General features: G+C 39.7%; 1 protein-coding gene across 5 annotated transcripts in view; it reads right to left on the reverse strand.

Moving 5' to 3' along the window:
* Nucleotides 1-1,091: 1,091 nt before the first annotated feature.
* Nucleotides 1,092-19,152, reverse strand: part of LOC119650743 (cystinosin homolog) — a 116,220-nt gene continuing 98,159 nt past the window's right edge. For 3 of the 5 annotated variants that reach the window (XM_038053812.1, XM_038053813.1, XM_038053811.1), the window contains 4 exons: nucleotides 17,392-17,562; nucleotides 17,213-17,330; nucleotides 17,048-17,150; nucleotides 1,092-1,457 (listed from right to left, as the gene is read on the reverse strand). In XM_038053812.1, coding sequence (XP_037909740.1) covers nucleotides 1,319-1,457; nucleotides 17,048-17,150; nucleotides 17,213-17,330; nucleotides 17,392-17,562 — 531 coding nt within the window. In that variant the 3' untranslated portion in view covers nucleotides 1,092-1,318. The other 2 variants (XM_038053814.1, XM_038053815.1) reach the window with 2 other exon arrangements.

Here is a 19,152-nt window from a genome sequence, read left to right on the forward strand (position 1 = left end):
GTGCTGAAATCCCATCTCTCAGGGAAGAATAAAATAAGCGCACCATTCTGCATACGTGCTCGATGTTGCGGGGAGTTCGCGACGGATTCTCCCATTAACCTACCACCGGCCACCACCGCCCCCTTTGGGTTTTAAGTAGGTAGGAGCGTTCGAGCCTAAATGCTTGGCACTTAGTGTTAGTATTAGGTAAAATCCGGCATCTGCCGAGATTGTGATAACTCGGGAATAATAACAATTGTTGGCGCAACAATCCAATTGGATCACGACCCTGAAGTGTATTAGAGCACTTCATTCAAGAACGTAACGGTACACTATAGTACCCTGTAGGGGGCAATGTGGTCAGCATTGCGCTCGCCCGAGATTATTACCCTGATTTGACTCAGGTACTCATCCACAGCTGAGTCAACTGGTATCCGACGTCAAATCACCATACAAATACCACTGCCACTAGTGAGATTTGAATCGCCCCCTTCCGTACGACAGCTTTGTGCTCTAACCGCTCAGCTAACTGCTATTTAAAATACCTATCATCATCATCATCAACGGCGCAACAACCGGTATGCGGTCTAGGCCTTTAAAATACCTATATTTAATTTTAATAAAGTAGATAAGGACGAAATTACTTGGGAGATCTACTATCTTGGCTACTTCATTCCACGCTTTTCCGTAACATCTTTCCTGGAATATTCTTTGAATTTATAATTGTATAACGCTGGAAATTTCTCCATTCCTTCGACAGATTTTATGTTGAACATTTGCTTGTTCATCGCGATCAGGCAACTGAGGAACTAGGAGACTGGCTTGCCCCGTGTCTCTACATTGCGACGTTGCCAAGTATCCCACACTAGAATTACCCCATCTAAGCGGCAACGACTAAAAACACGTGTCGGGTCTCCAAGTCGCTGCGTATCCCAGTCGTTTCGCGATTTGAGCATCCCCGTGTGAGTCATGCCTTAGGTCAACCCCCTACTATTTAAAGGAAGTCCACAAGTGACTCATTATGGTACTTTTAGACAGATCACTTCTTTCGTTTAATCCACTTGAATGTCAAACTAAGGAAACTTACATCAACAATTGCATTTAGCTGATAGTCACGTTGATATTTTTATTCAAAATAATTAACATTACAAATTATTTGCTATTTATTAGAATCATTGGAACAATTTTCGCATGTTCACTTCTACATGTATTCAATATTTAATACATTTATCCAAATTTCTGCGTTCCTCCAAAACAGTTCAGTGAAATTAGTCTAATATCTTGAAATATCTGTTGTTTTGTCGTCGATGAATATAATATTAACTATTCCTTTAGCTTTTCATACTGTGGGTCGGCCTAAATTTTCGTAAAAGTCTTCTTGCGCTCTAATTTCTTCTTCCGGAGCGGGCGAACCGTGTCCAGGATATATTCCGCTTTCGGGATTGTCATCGCCATCGATTCGTTCATAACGTGTATGTCTGAAATGGAACAGAAAACGCGATATTAACGTAATATGTAGACATTGAATTGAAATCAGCGCCATTCTATTCGTAACATTTGCTCGAAACCTCGTGAAAACGTCTGAACCTTTGAAAACTAAAGGAAAGAAAATGGTTATCTTAAAACTGATCTTTCATATATCTTTTTGAATTATGGATAAAAGTATGTGGTCATTTTAACATTAACTGATTAGTTCACATATACCATATGAAGAAACAGATTACTTATAGTTACTTTGGTGTCAGAAAGATTCATCTAATTGAGTGATTAATCAAGCCAAGTTTTCGTAAACAGGCAGACTTTGGATTATTTAGATTTATAACCTGATTAGGAGGTATGGAGAAAAGAACAGACAATTAAAAACAGTAAGACATTTCAAATAGAGTTTACGGATTGGACTAAATATTATAAGTATCTCAATCTACGGGACGCTGAGTAATTTAGGATCTGAAAGCTGAAGAGGTTCTGACAGCCCTTGCATGGACTTATTGGACCTTATATTTGGCAACACATAGTTTATTAAATGGCTGCTCCATCTCCTTTCTCAAGCCGTTCCCTGTAAAGCCCGGTATCCACGTTCAGTTTGGCCTGTCAGTTATGCCGGATGAGTCCGCATCTTCAAGTGTAACTGATATGCCGAACTGAACCTGGATGGCGGGCTTTAGACTATCGTTGGTGGACATTGGCCGTTGGTTCGTGTCCTGCGCATCAGGCACCGTTAAAACACTGTGAAAATCAAACTGGCTCGCCGCGAACTAATTCAATCACGTGAGTGAAAAGAGTAGACCCTTAACAGGCAAAAAGACGCAACCGTGCCACGGCGGAAAAACAAGGGCAGTCCAGCTGAATGTTGAAATTATCATCCCATTCAATTGTTATCGCATACCAGGAACATTTTTGGATATCGATGATCATCATCATCAACGGCACAACAATCGGTATCCGGTCTAGGCCTGCCTTAATGAGGAACTCCAGACATCCCGGTTTTGCGCCGAGGCCAACCAATTCGAAATCCTTAAAAGCTGTCTGGCGTCCTGACCTACGCCAGTTCCATCTCAGACAGGGTCTGCCTGGTCTTCTTTTTTTACCAAAGATATTGCCCTTACTCCTCGGGTTGTATCACCCTCATTAATACGGATTAAGTTGTCTTAGACCGTTGTTGATGTCGGAAGGTCTCGAGAGTGATCCTGTTGCTTTTGTCTGGCCTCGCATATTGGTCATCAGGGTCAGCCTAGTCAGTCTTATCAATTTCGCCGGGATACCGAATTCTCTCATGGCAGTGTACAGTTTTACTCTGGCTATGCTGCCATATGCGACCATAAAGTCGATGAAAAGATGGTGCAAGTGATGTCCGTATTCCAACAGTTTTTTATCGCTTGCCGTAGAGAGAAAATCTGATCTGTTGCTGACTTGAATGGAATGAAGTTTCTTTGGTATGATATTCTGGGCGTATGGGGCAAGGGCAACGCAGCGTGATACCTCTATAATTACTGCACTGAGTGATATCTCCATTCTGTCAGAAATCAGATTTCCCTCTTTGTCTTGGCAGGATGAGTATCGAGATGTGTAAGGTTTCATCCCGCTGACTTGTTGGTAAAACTACCGCGTCTGGTTCGATTGCTCCCTGCACTTTTCGAGTTCACATACCTATTGGTTCTCCCATGCTTTCTTTTTCCGTCTGTGAAGTCCCTTCTCCGCTCGCCGGAATTCATAATAAATCTCCGCGCGTGCTCGCCTCCTTTGAGAAGGAAACTTCCATTGATTTATGTTGCTTCAAATAAGCTTCCTATAGAGGAATTTTGAAGCATCATTCGTTCAGTGATTTCATTAAGATCCATTACCATTGCAGGCACATGCAACCATGTGGGTGCACACTAATGCATTGCATCACATACACGACACAAACACTAGCTTTTATGCGCGCAATTCCCATCATAAAATAATATGCTGGGAGCCGAATCTCTCGTAGACAAGGTGTCCCGTTTACGATGGTATAAATTTTAATGGTGTTTGAGGTTGTTTGGTCCACGCAAAAGGGTACTCTATCTTTCACCGTTACAGAGTTATAACGTTCTCCGTGAATAGTGTCAGAAAGCTTGACCTCCACAAAAAAATCACAATTTTCCACTTCTTCAATCATTTAATCCCAGATTTAATACTGTATTCGGAAACTACATCAAATTTGCTATAAATGGATATTTTTTCCAATTGCAAAGGTCATAATCACTTCGAAGCTTAAATTTTAAAGAAATTTCAAAATCGATTTTTATGTAAATTTCAACAAACAACCGTATTTTGAACTTACAAACCTGTGAAGGTGACAAAAGTTGCTTTATTATGTTAGCTTTCAAATGACATCCAAAAATGATGGGCTCAATTATGGAAAATTAAGGAATATTATGCATTAAATGGGAGAGAACGTGGGCTTGATATGGAGCAAATTTCCTTAAATGTGTTATGCCTCTGGGATGAACTTAAGGGGGGTTTTCCGGTAAATTTCTAAAAGATGGTAATATACTACTTTTAACTTTATTTTTGCAGGTATCCGCATGGGATGTTTTTTGAGGCCTAGAGTTCATATAGTTGCATCACCGTGACTTTTTTCAGATTTTTGTGAAAAAAAAATGTACACCCCCTTTTGCATGTATGGGGAGCCCCCCTTCAAACTCAATATAAAATGGCGCCAATCGCTGCATGTTGTAGTCCGGATAGCTCAGTGGTTAGAGCACTAGGCTGTCATACGGAAGGTCGCGGTTCAAATCTCACTGGTGGCAGTGGAATTTGCATCGTGATTTGACGTCGGACACCAGTCGACTCAGCTGTGAATGAGTACCTGAGTCAAATCAGGGTAATAATCTCGGGCGAGCGCAATGCTGACCACATTGCCTCCTAGTGTACCGTTACGGTCTTGAATGAAGTGCTCTAACACACTTCAAGGCCCTGATCCAATATGGATTGTTGCGCCAACGATTATTATTATTATAATCGCTGCATGTAAAGGGACATACACATTATATATTCCCACCAAATTTTGTGGCAATCGGTTCAGCAGTTTCCGGGTAAATTGGGTATGGCAGACAAACAGACGGACAGACAGACATTGAACCGATTTTAATAAACTTTTGTTTCACAATAAGCCTTAAAAAATGACTAGTTACTAAAACAAAGCGAAGAGTCTATTGCAATTTTATTATTTTTAAAAAATATAATATGCAGTATAAGGAACAGGAAAATACAATGGATTGTTCATTTGAATAGGGCAATTCTCAGATTAGCCAATTAAACACAAATTCAGTCTCCAGAGATTGATCAAGGCTAGTTTTTAGCTCAACATATTTAGACAAGGAAAGCCCGTCCTCAACGAATTCATCTTCTCACTAAGACTTCCAATCAATCCAGCCATTCTATCGTTACAATAGGCTACAGAACGTGTGACTCACCTTGGTGATTTACGTCCCAATAATAAAAGTAACTAAGAAGCAAACTTCACGACCAGCTACAAGGGATGCTAAGTCTTCTTTGAAATCAGCAAAACATACAGTCCCGTCATGGATACTAGGCCCTGTACCGTACAGTTTACCATGAGTTCAATAGCATACAAAAATGAACAAGTAAAAGTAAAAGCACATAAAATCCCTCCAAACTTCACTCAAAAGACAATATTATATACGTTATAATTGCACTGGCCAAATATTAATATTGTCAGCCCCGAAAGAACAAATTAATTCTAGCTCAATGGAAAGCCAACGGTACTATCAAGCACAGTTGTGAGTTCGAAATCTTATACTCGAATAACATAGACATAATACTTCAAATAGAAGAACATTTGGGTAGCAAAAGTGATTTGCAAATCCTTGTTTACACCTGTCATAACAACCACTACCGAGGGAGGACTGTATTAATTCGAAACAGACTGAAACGTTATCCAACCGCCAGTGAAAACCTGAAATACCTTCGCTGCACGGTAACCAATTTAGCATTCCGAGGTAAAACATTTCCAATGCCCATTTTGTGAATGTTCCAAAAGCCTAGACCCAGATTTTTAGTATTAAGGGAATTTAAATCACTACGTTGAGGCTCACGCTTAACTACCTCTGAAGGTAAACAGCTTCTCACTCCTATACTTAATAACAGTCTCCACTGCATATCAGGTGAATTATAAACCTACTGGTGCGCAGATCACAATTAAATCCTAAACATGATCAACTTGGGGTTGGCAAAAACATTAACCCCCCTTAAGAGCGACGACGACTATCGGACCCTCATCAGACCACTCACTAATTATCTTCACTCTTGAAAGCGAGCCCTCCCTAGTTGATTCAGAAGGTGAAGCCACTAACCATAAGAACGATTGGAATAAATACAGAATTTTCGAAAATTCATTCTGCCCAAATATTAAACGGAAATTTTGGATACTTTAGCCACCTAGCCTCTAACTTCTTAAGAAAAACTTCATCTCATAATGTGTTAGGACTGCATTTGTAATGTGAAGCACATCCACGACGAATTCCATCCTCATCGAATGCTTCTTTAGCTTCAGATGTCCTTGCCTTGACCGGCCCCTTTTATGTTATGTGAGATCCTCCTCGAGTTAAAAGAAAGTAAGGTCGTAAATTCAGGATTGGAATTTTATTAGGTGAAAACAAGTCGGGAAACCGGAAGCTGGACGCTTCAGGTACGAAAGGTTTTGTGTATTTCTTAGTACGCAGCACGTAATATATGCATATATTATGTGGGAATATCCACTTTCGGATGATATTGACATTTATAGTCTTGAATTTGCGAAGAAGCGACAACTTTGACGTATTATAACTTTGTTAGTAATAGTGCGATTTCCACCAAACTTGGTAAGATGATGCTCTATATTATACCCTACATTGTTGCGTGCGTATTGTTTGTGGTCCTAGCATGAATTTAAGGGGGGTTCTGCAGCGAATTACTAAAAATTATAGTAATATACTATTATTAACTTTATTTATGCAGATATCAGTGTGGAAGGTATTTCGGAGCCCAGGCACTATATAGTGGCAGCCTCTCAATTTTTTTCAGATTTTTCGGTTTGGTAGTTTCTGAGAATGGCTTCCGTAAAGGAATGGTCACTTTCAACCACCCGCACTCCCCACCTTTCCAACAAATGTAAAAACTAAGACCAGCTTCGAAGAGTACTGGCCGAGACCTTTAATTTGATACCCCACATGACTATATTTGATGAAAAAAAAATTTACACCCTCCTTTTGCATGTATGGGGACCCCCCCTTAAATTCGTTGTAAAAGGATGTAATTCACTGTATGCGTGAGCGTTCACAGTTCCCAGCTTTCCACCAAATTTGGTGTCAATCGCTGCAACCGTCTCCGGGAAAAATGCGTGTGACGGACAGACAGACAGACAGGCAGGCAGACAGACAGACAGACGGACAGACAGACAGACAGACAGACAGTAAACCGATTTTAATAAGGTTTTGTGTTTACACAAAACCTTAAAAAGGGCTAGGGAGAATTAGATTCTTCTTGAATGGAATTTTAATATTTCACTCGAATTTCAATTATTCTCGTTAATTATGACGTCAGCATCTTATTTATATGGCTTAGGATGCTGTTAATTAGCACGAAATTGATAAGTTTGAACTTCTATAACTTTGACACTAATAGTTGGATTTTCATGGAACTTGGCATGTGTATGCACGAGACTGTCCTCTATGCCGGCGCACCTGGTACACCTAGGATGAGCTTAAGGGGAGTTTTTTAGTCAATTTCTAAAAGTGGATAATATACTATTAGTAAATTTATTTGAGCAGATACCGGAATGGGACATCTTTCGAAGATTAAATTTCGCATAAGTGTTTTACACAAAACCTTAAAAAGGGCTGCAGATAAATAGATTCTTCATAAATGCGACTTTAATATTCCACGCGAATGTCAATTATTCCGGGTAATTATGACGTCAGCATGTGATTTACATGGCTTTGGAAGCCGTAAATTCGCGCGAAATTGCTAAGTTTGAACTGCTATAACTTTGGTGTTAATTGCCAGATTTCCACGAAATTTAGCACGTATATACGAAATATTATCCTCTATGCTGGTACGAAATTCGGAAGTCCTGTGATGAACTTAAGGGGGGTTTTTCAGTAAATTTGTAAAAAGTAGTAATATACCATTAGCAAGTTTATTTGAGCAGATATCGGAATGGGACATATTTTGAGGCCTAGATTTCATCTAGACGCACCACCCTGATTTTTCTCGGATTTTTAGGTTGGGTAGTTTCCGAAAATGAGTCCTGTCTCACTTCAAGTGCGTACATTTTGACTCCTTACTCACGCACTTTGCAAATTATGCCAAAAGTAATGCCAGTCTCGGAAAGTGCAAATCGAGACCTTTGATTTGATACCCTACACAACTATATCCGGTGAAAAAAATTTTTGAATCCCCCTTTTGCATGTATGGGGAGCCCCCCTTTAAACTCCACCTAAATTTATGCCACTTGCTGTATGCGTGGGATTTCATAGTTCCCATCTGTCCACCAAATTTCGTTCGGATCGGTTTAGCCGTTTTGGAGAAAAATGCGTGTGACAGACAGACAGACAGACAGACAGACATTGAATCGATTTTAATAAGGTTTTGTTTTACACAAAACCTTAAAAAGGTCATCATCAAAAAAAAAAAAAAAAAAAAAAAAAAGGAACAATGCACAGTTTTTAGATAACAACTCGGAAGTTCGGCGTTTGTGATGTGACACAGACACCATGTACAGGATGTGTACGGTATTTGAGGACATGTATGTATAAATGCGCAGAGAACAGTTTATATCGGAATAAACACGGTAACAGTGAATAATCCGAGGAAAATATTTGTTGAACAAGTTTAAAGACAATGAGGCCCTAACAAGTGGTTGTTTTTCTCTGATGGGAAAACTTTTGACCAAAACTAAGGCTATGTACAAATCCTACAGAGATTTCTCGCGTCATACCCACAATATTACCAGCTACTGCCATGGTATTAGGTGGTGTGGAGCAACGAAGGGCATACCATGTCACCATACTTCTTTCTTTAAGAACTTCGAGTGAATTCTGCCTTATGGAGCCGAGGATGCTTAGTGTACGTGGGGGCAAAGCATACATATTACATCAGAACTCTCCCCTTTCACATAAAGCAATGACAACACAAATGGCTGGTCGAAAATGCCCAGGATAGTGGACTATCTCCGCAAACCTTAATCCCCTAGATTATTACATATGAGGGTAATTGAGACTAATAAATACCCTCTAACATCATTTCTTTGCTAAAGATTGCTATTAATGCCATTAAGGTTAACATGAATAAGGACTTAATTTAGACATGCAATCGTTTCCGGCACCGGATATATGAGGTTATTGCTGCTGACGACTCGTTGCATATGTGTGGGTTCCAAATTTCAATTTTCCACCGAATTTCATGCCAATGGGTACATGCTTGTGACAAACAGGCAGACAATGAACTGATTTTTTATTATTTTCCACCAAAACTTGAAAAATAAACTTTATTTTCCACAAAACCTTAAAAAGGAAACATGAAATTAACTTAGGTTACTGTCCTGACCTAGTAGGAAGTTTCCAAATAATTGTGGTCACAAAGTAAGGAAACTATATTATTATCTCCTTCCAGTTTGATTTCTCCAATTTCTTTGCTTCTCAAAGAATCGAAGAACTCATTTTGTCCGATCAAAATAAATGCGTCAGCTTCGAGTGAGCAAATAGATTCGGGCTAATTCCGCCCACATTCCGCAAGCTCAAGCTTTTCGACAATGTCGAAGGGCAACTTGGAGTGAAATATCAATGTATCCACGAACAGCATTTAAAATTTAGTTTAGTGCAAGGAATAAAAAACAAAGATCATCTCTTTCGAGAAAAGAGGGAACTGGCGCTATTGTCTAGATGGCCGTGTAACACTTAGGCATCACAGAGAGTAGAGGGAGAATATTTCACTCGAACTAATAGTATTTATTATTCAGCTGGAAAGACGGTGCCCCGCTGTGGTAGCGGCTCGCCTGTAAGATGGAGGGTGTAGAATTCAGTCAAAATACTGCCCGCTTATGGGAAAGAAGGCTAAGAAGTAGAGATTTGTGGACTAGCAATCTACAAACTTTGTTATGCTTTAGAAAAGACTACTATATTTCTGGAGAGAACTAATTTTTCGGCTAAGATCTTTTGCTTTGGCCAACGATTTAGGATTCGATTCTGAAATGTGTTCACTTTCCTCTACAACGAATTCCGAAGAATGCTCATTTGCTCTAACTTGGAAATGCGGGAGTAAAAGAAGATAAGATGGTGGAATCCTTGAAAGTTCCCCGCCCATTGCACCCTCATGCCTAGGGAGTCGATAACTGGGAGATTCTGGTCCAGGATATAGGCCCTCACAATAGTAGTAACTTAATACAAGCCAGAAGAGGCTTAAAACAGGTACTATTGCGGTCGTAATGGGTGATCTGAATGCCAAGGTCGGCTCTGATAATACCCCGCTACAGCATTGACAGTGGTGGAAGGTTTGTGGCTTTCTGCAGCTGCAGTCGCATTATCATTGATGGAACGCTCTCCGAGCATAGTCTGCCACAAGGTCAGTTGAGTTTCAATTGACCGATAACATACTCGTACTGATTAGATGATCGATCACATCACGATCAGCAGATATAGGAGTTGTCTTTTGTATGTGCGAAACAAGACAGGCGAGATCGTCATTTGATGGTCGCTTGTCTTTGCTCAACATAGTCCGGTTTCCGGACTCAGCTGTCGTTTGGCAGTAGAAAAATCATGGAGAATATTAATAAACCCCGATCCCAAACTGCACCGTAATGGCTGCCGGAACTTTTAAGCAGATCAACGAGCGTAAGGAATTGAAGGCTATTTTCGGGACAATGTGATGCGCTTGAGCGCCGGCACCGTAGCAAATCTCACTAAGTTCAACGAAGCGTGCACCGTGACAAAAGGAAATATATTATCAGGCTGTTCAGGGAGGCAGAAATTGCGTAATTAATAATATTTTTAGTACCATATATCGTGTCACAAAAGAATTTGCAGTTGGTTGCAAGTCTTTCGATGATTAGAGACGTTAAGGGTCGACTCTTGATATACAATGATGAGCGTAAATGATGGAAGGACATTTCACCACGGTTCTTGATCGGTAGTAACCCCAATATATGGATACGGAATGCACCTCCAAACAAACATGAAAGCAATGCAGGCAAGCGAGGCAAAACCGGCCGTCTTCTTATGGAATTGTTCCTTGGAGTCCCTGCAGCTTCAGCGGAATTGCTACTTCCATTTATTTGGAGTTGGGGGTTGGGTAGGGCTGACTACCCTACACGGAAAACCGATGTTACGAAGCCATAACAGGAGCCTCGGAGAGGATGGATTTTACAACGACGAACCCGGCAACGACAACAGCTTAACGATTTGCTCATTTTCTCATGGAACGAGTCGAGAAGGATACCTTCTACGAAGCAGTTGAGCGGACCCTCGAAGCCTGCACCAAGTATGATATCAAAACCGTATTCAGGCGATACGTCGCCTGCGCATTATTCAGTTAACAGTATCGCACGAAATGGTTGTTGGAAGTATCTGGCTTGCGCGGAAAGCGGTTCACAAACATACCTGGGCCTCTCCAGACCGGGCCACTTTCAATCAAATTGACCACGTGCTGATTGAACGTCGCCACCTCTCAGCCTTGAAAAATGTCAGAACCTATAAGGGGGCCAATATAGACTCGGACCACTATCTCGTTGGCATAGTGCTCTGAGCTCGAATTACGACACCACCTACAATCCCCTCTGACAATCAGGTGGGAGTGAATACTGAAGCCATTCACAATGCAGCCCTCCGCAACACCTGAAGAATGTTATCATTGATACCGCCACAAAGATACAAAGATACTTAGCCCCAGCCGCAAGAAAAGTCGGAACGGCTGGTTTGACGATGAATGTAAACTAGCTACGGAAGGGAAGAATGTCGCATACCGAGTATTGTTGCATTCTCAAAGAACGCGGGCACGCGCAGAGATTTATCACCAACTCCGTCTAGCGGAGAAGCGATTTCCCAGATGGAAAAATTAAGCCTGGGAAAACCAACAAATCAGCAGGATGTAGCCTTACACACCTCGATGTTCATCCTGCCGAGACAAAGAGGGAAATCTGATTTCCGACAGGATGGTCATATTGGAGCGATGGGTTGAGTATTTTAATGAACTGCTCAACAACCAAAATATCGGCAAGTTGGAAGTCCCGCCAACTGAAGACAACGGACAAATGCTAGCACCACCACGCATGGAAGACACAGTGCGTCGACTTAAAAACCGTATGTCGCCAGGAGTAGATGGAATTACAGCCGAATTGGTTAAATATGGAGGTGACCAATTACATCAAGTGGTCATCAATTGATGCTCAAAGTATGATACATAAAAAGGGGGATATAACGCAGAGCAGCAATTATAAAGATATCACGTTGCTGAGTACCATCTATGAGATATTCTCCACTATCATGCTACCCCGGATAGCCCCATACGCCCAGAATATCATTGGCCCATACCAAAGAGTGTTCACTCTAGGCAAATCAGCAACAGATTAGATTTTCTCTCTGCGGCAAGCGATGGAAAAACTGTTGGTATATGGCAATCGGTTGCAGTATCTTCTCATCGACCTTAAAGCCGCCTATGAGAGCATAGCCAGGATAAAACCTCACACGGCCATGAGAGAATTCGGTATCCCGACGAAATTAATAAGATTGACTAGGCTGACCCTGATCAATGTGCGAGGCCAGATAAAAGCAGCAGGAACACTCTCGAGACCATTGAACATCAACAACGGTCTACGACATGGGGACGCCCTATAATGCATCCTCTTCAACCTGACCCTGGAGAAAGTGATTCACGATGCCGATGTAAATGCGAGAGGCACTTTCAAGTCCACCCAACAACTGGCCTACACTCACGATATCGACATCATGGGAAGAATAACTCGAGATGTACAGTCTACCTTCATCCAGATCGAGCAGGCGGCGTGAGATCTTGGGCTGCACATTAATGAAGGCAAGACGAAGTACATGGTGGCAACGTCAGCGCCAAAACCAAAAGAACGAACATCATCGAATCACACTGATCAAACGAAAACAATGAAAATAGGAGACTACAGAGGGTCGAAAATCACAACCGATAACAGGTGTAACGATGAAATCCGCACACGGTTGTTGGCAGCAGACAGAACCTTCGAAGAATTTTTGGCCCCCTGCATGAGGATAGGCAATTCCGTAGCTTACATAACGACGAAATCTATGAGCGAGGTCATGACCGTCTGGTTGTGCATAATATCCGGCTCAACAGGTTGCGGTGGGCGGGTCATCTAATCCGTAGGTCTAAGACAACTTAATCCGTATGAATGAGGGTGATACAACCCGAAGAGTATAAGGGCAATATCTTTGGTACAAAAAGAAGAGGCAGACCCTGCCTGAGATGGAGCGATGGCGTAGATCAGCACGCCAGACAGTTTTTAGGGATATCGAATTGGTGGACCTCGGCGCAAAACCGGGGTGTCTGGAGGTCCTTATTAAGACAGACCTATACCAGATGCCGGTTGTTGCGCCGTTGATGATGATGATAATAACTACACTTGGTAAAAAAACTTACACCCCGTTTTGTATGTATGAGGACAACCCCCCTCCCTCCCCCCTTTAAATTCGTCGTATAAGGATGTAACACACTGTATGCGTGCGCGTTGACGGTTCCCACCTTCCCACAAAATTTGGTGGCAATCGCTATCTCTTGTCGCCGTCTCTGAAAAAATGCGTGTGGCAGACAGGCAGACTAGTTCTAATAAGGTTTTGTTTTACACAACACCTTAAAAAGAGATGACTCGCTACAAATGCAGTGAATCGCCACAGAGGAGTCGACCATATCGAACCGCTTCAATTGAATACTGATATCGCTTCGCCAGTTGATAGGATTTATTGCGTGTATAGTGCTACGAGTGTACTCTGTGTTGTACGTACAAAAGTAGCTTTCCACATTTGTTTATTGAAAGTTTGATTCAATAATGCATAATTAAAGTACTCGTATATGACATGAAAGGTTTTGTGCACTCCTTATGGAAGAATATTTGAGTGCGCAGCTGATCCATTTGTATCGTGCGTTATATTATAACCTATACGAGTACCACCACATTTTTTTTATGTCTCCAGGATGAACTTTAGGGGATTTTACGTCAATTTCTCGAAAAATATAAGAATGTACTTTATTAACTTTTTTGAGAACTTCGCCATGTTAGTTACACAAAATACTGGTCCCAAGCCCAGGTAAATGGGGAGAGTTTGAGACAACGTACTTTGTTCTATACTCAGTAAAACAAAAACAAAATGCTGAAATCAGGGAAAGAGATAAATAAAGTATAGTTGCAGTTATTCCACTACGCTAAATCCTACCTTATCTCTCTTGGTGGCAGGTCCCGTAACAGGCCCAACAAGAAAATGCTGCGTGGTAAAAAACAAAATAATCGTGTGGAGTCATAAGTCTTAGTCGATGTGGCAGAACGGGCCCCGGTCCTGTCAAGAATTGGCAGGACGTAAGTAAATTAGCAAAACTAATACGTGTCTGCCCGCTAAATATTTGCACTCTCACTGGAAAGATCGAGAAACTAGCAAGAACCCTTCGGAAAAGGCGCATTGATACCTGCGCTCGACAAGAATGGTCGGGTGCCAACACGGTAAAAATGTCAAAAAAATTCTCTATTTTGGTATCCCACACACTTAATACGGTGTTGACATTGCCATCCGAAGGGTTTTCGTGATACCATTAAAGAAGTTGAACGGCTTGATGATCGGTTGATGAAGCTCATCATTTTATCATCTGATCGCAGTACTCACTTCTTCACCGCATACGCGCCACAGGTCGACCTGATGCCGAGAAACATGCCTTCTGGCAGCATTTTGATACAAAGAGCTGTAACGTGCCCCCTGATGACTATACTATCATTCCAGGCAACCTTAATGGGCATGTGGGTGAAAAAGTAGATGGCATAAGGTGCCATGGGAGAAAAGAGTTTGAAGCGCGCAATGAGGGTGGTGAGAGTCGATTTTGCGGGCACTCATAACATTGCATGCGAATACAAGTTCCATCAAACGCTTCCTACATTTTAGTGTGAGAGTAGTATAGCTCAAATCAACTATATTCTCATAAGACATAAGAACTCGTTCCTTATGAGACCATCGCACCTCAAAATTGGCCGTTGATTGCCTTCTTGCGAATCAAACCACCGGTAAAACAGCTTGACGAACGCACTCGCGCGTTGCGCGTTAAACGGTGGCAATTTCGTGAGAAGAAATGATCTCACTTATGCGATTACGAACCATTTCGATTGTGGAAGAACCGTGGAACCAAGTTAAAGACACGAGATTTACCGTTCAATCGAACAACCAAGGTAGTAACATGAGAAAAGTCTTCTCCAAACTCTAATTGGAAAAGATAAACGCAGAAACCAGTAACAAAAAATATGTACAAATTTTATTAGTTTGTTGCAATATAATAACAATAATATAAAAATACCTGTGCCTACTTGGTAAGTTATACATACACTTTTCAAAAGTATACTTTAAAAATTAAAAGCATGGTTTTGTAAATAAAACACAATCAAATGTAAAATATTTTATTGTCCTACAAAATTTAATTCTAATTCGTTTGTCTCCTATTCAGAATTTCATCGTGGACGATGACAAATCTTCAACGGTTGTCGTTTGGGACTCCGACAGCTTCTTTGTCGCATGCCTACAAATTTGTTTGTTTCGAAAATAGCAAAAGTAAAATGTAGGACATAAGTGAGTAAAAACAAAACAACAGAAAATTGAAACGATATAAGAAGTAAATGATTAAGGGGTTAAAATTTTATTGCTTATTTCGATGGTTCTGATGAAAGTTTTACCAGTCAACGTTGCCAATTAAACTCTAGATTATCAGATCAAATTTTGGTATTTTGCAGGAAAAAATCCAATTTAAATAATATATGTATGCATTGTACTTAGAAACAAACTAGATGGACATGAATATGCGAAAAAACTAAACGTGAAATCTATGATCTACGAAAACATATGCATATGAATGTATAAGTTAAAAATATGGTAAAAATTGAGATTTGCATGCGAGCGCTCGATCTATCGAATTGAATTTGTAATATCGATTAGCAATGGCCAGTTTCGAGATTATCTGTTTACATATAAAGCCATTTTTATAGTGAAAAACTTCTGTGGATAGTATATTTTGCGAGGGCTTTTACCGAACCGCCATTACTTATCGACATTTATGGCAATAGTTTTCAGTTCGACATATGAGATCATTTGATTAGCATCTATAGTGAACAATTATCTGTTGCTATCGGAATGGGAAGCACCATCCGGAGAATTTCGCATTTCACCTCTCGTCTATTTGTAAATGACTTAATAATATTGACTTCAGTTATAAATACGCAATGATTTTTAGTTAGTTTCGAATGATTGAGTAGTAGTATTTGCATTATTTTATCTCTAAAATGCAGCATGCAAAATGACTTTCGTCCCCTCCCTCTCGCCTCCTCTAACTTTTCTCTTAAGCCATGTCCAAGTGTTTTTTTTATAGTATGCTTTCATTCTTTTGCATTTCAATGAAATTGCCTTATTCAACCAATAGTTTTTCTAAATTAGATGGAACCTCAACTAATTTGAGACGGTCAGCTCTGAAATTGGAAGATTCGTGGAGAGAAAATTTATAGAATTAATAGAATCGGAAATAGTAGATACGTTCAAGTTTATACAAATCAATGCAAACACAATCTGTATTACGTATTTGTTGGTTTTGTTGTGGCAGTTGTTTTACTTTGTGTGCACACAGAGATCATGGGTTTTTATCTTGCAAGCAGCTAAACCCATCTTGTTCTGTTTGAATCAAAGCAGTAGCACTATTTAGGTTCATAAAAAATGTGTATAAAGTTTCTCTGTCTTAACTGGAAGTATAGATTATATCTGCGTTTAGTGTCCAGGAGATATAAAATCGTGTTAAACAGATGAGAAAATTGTGTTAAAGGTCAAAGTGACAACGAGTCATACGTGTCTTGTCATAAATATTTGGAGCTAGAAAGCAATATTAGCAATTGGATGTTCAGATCCAATTGCCCAAAAGACTTCAAATATCGCAGCGTTTGCAGTTATAAAGCTAATATGTAAAATATACAATTATTTTGCACTTGTAATTGAAGGAGAAAACATAAGGCCGATTAATAAAGTGATTACATTTTTGGAAGGACTGTGAGTTTTCTGGTGTATTTACAGTATGTAATGTAATGATTTAACGTTTTTTGTATTCGTTAATGTTTAAAGTTGTATGATTAATGTTGTTTCGTGTAGGTAGTATAAAATTGAGTGGTAAGCAACTTCTGCCACCCCATAAAAAACGAAAAACGCAACATTTACAAACTTATATTAAAATTTAAGCGCAATAGTAACAAATACAAGACATGCAAAAAGAAATAACTACGAAGCTACTACTTCGTTAGGCGAAAAACTAAATGTCGCTTAATAATCGCGGAACATACCTATAAAACACGTAGTGTTGCAACATGAAGAATATGTCGAAGCATACTGAGAACAAACCCAGTCCAAACTTGGTCGGGTCACCAAATATTGAATCCCAATCATCTATTTAAAAAAAAACGGTAGAGTAGTTTCTTTACAAAAAGTAAGCCCATTTAAGCGCAAACCATAGTTGTATCCATTCAATATCATCTGTAGCATGCTCAGCATTCCACCGGTGAAATCTAATAAAATATTTCCTATACTCCAGCCCACTGTGCTCTTACGTCTGTAGTTCATCACAGCCTGAAATACAAAACAAGGAAATTCCTAAGCTAATTCTATAATGCATTTTAGCTTAACTCACCTGTGGTATATATTTGATCAAGGTAATTGTCAACTTAACATAACTGCAGCCATATAAGAAGTCAAGCCAATGTAACACATTTGTACCAGCCAGGATCGCAAGAATGATCACAACCACACAGAAAAGCGATAGCAAACTACGCGCTGTTGTTGATACTCTTTGCTCAGCACGCTGAAATGGAAATTAGAAGAAAAACTAAATTACTATGCACGTTCTTTCATTTTTAAACTGTAATTGTTACGACATGTTACAAATCAAAACTAAGAGGTTTGGAGACGTGAATCAACACACATTCGCACGACGAATGGAAGAAGTGAAAATATAAGGGAGACAGTTTGCAAGGTTTGAACTTAATCAATGAATTCGGAGAAATGTGTGCCCTTCGCGCAATTCCTACATTCGCCAAATGGGTGCCAGAAATTCGTGAAAATGGTTATGACTTTTTAAACAATATTATACTTAGTGCTGTGCAGTATTTTCATTTATTTCGGGTTTGGGCTGGTGTTGTTGAAAATATTGTTAACCATGCGGATGCCTATCAAGAATTTAACAAGAGGAATATGGGGAAAATACGCTAGATATCCTGATTTAAGAGTTAGAAGTAGATATCTTGATTAAAGGTAAGGGAAATATACTACAACAAACTTGCGAAACAACGGAAATTAAAACAGTGAATAATACTAACTAGATATCTTTGATATATAGCTAGATTGTTTAGTCTAACTTTTCCTTAGACTAACCCTACATAATCAGCATTTCACTAGGTTGCCATAAGTCAATCCATCTAAAATTGACTGATAGGCTGCCGTGTTCAGTATAAACAAAACGACAAAAACATTTTTTGTTGCATGCAATTTCAACATTCGAATAATTCGAAAGTCATATTTCGATTAACAACACAATGACAACTGCACTACATTCAGCCTATTATCAGTCCAGCAAAACCAAAGATTTTATTTAAAAATTTAAATATTTGTCAATTTATCCTTATCCGCTTTAGATATGAAAAGTTTTATATTTCCTTATTTGAGGTACCTTGAGGTAACAGCTATTCATCAGGAATCATTTACACAACGAATTTGTTTTGAAAAGTTTTATAATGATAATAGTCCTACGTTGTTTCGTTGTTTTCACTAGGATGAACTTAAAGGGAGTTTTGCACCCAAAATATAAAAGGATGTAACTCACTGTATGCATGTGCGTTCATAGTTCATCTTTCCGTTTGACGGACAGACAGACAGACTGTAAACCGATTTTAATAAGGTCTTATTTTACACAAACTCTTAAAAGGTAATGGAGAAAAGAAACTACTAGATATGTACATGGGCATTTAATATTACATGCCAATTATCCCCGGTTATTATGATGTCAATATCACATTTCTATGGCTTAAAATGAAGTAAATTCCAATGGACTACTACAACTTCCTTAGCCATAGTAGGATTTCAACGAAACTTTCAACTATTATGTGCCATACTATTCTTTGTGTTACAACAAAATTTATTATCTTTCCTTTTAGCTTTACCAAAAAATTTCGACCGGTCGACTGGAAAGATTTCGGATTTTTAATTTTAGTGTATTTTAAGGCGTGGATTATTCCATTTATGAAAACCGAAGAGCAAGTAACTGGCATAGATCACTGAATCCTCCCACCTCTTTTAGGGTTTTCCTGGTCGTTTACTTTGTCTTGCCTCTATGAATTTTTCTATCGACCATACCCTCTACCTGTCTTACCCCCTCAGGCTTTCGAATCTTAATATC

Source organism: Hermetia illucens, chromosome 3, assembly GCF_905115235.1.
Source record: "Hermetia illucens chromosome 3, iHerIll2.2.curated.20191125, whole genome shotgun sequence".
Taxonomy (NCBI): domain Eukaryota; kingdom Metazoa; phylum Arthropoda; class Insecta; order Diptera; family Stratiomyidae; genus Hermetia; species Hermetia illucens.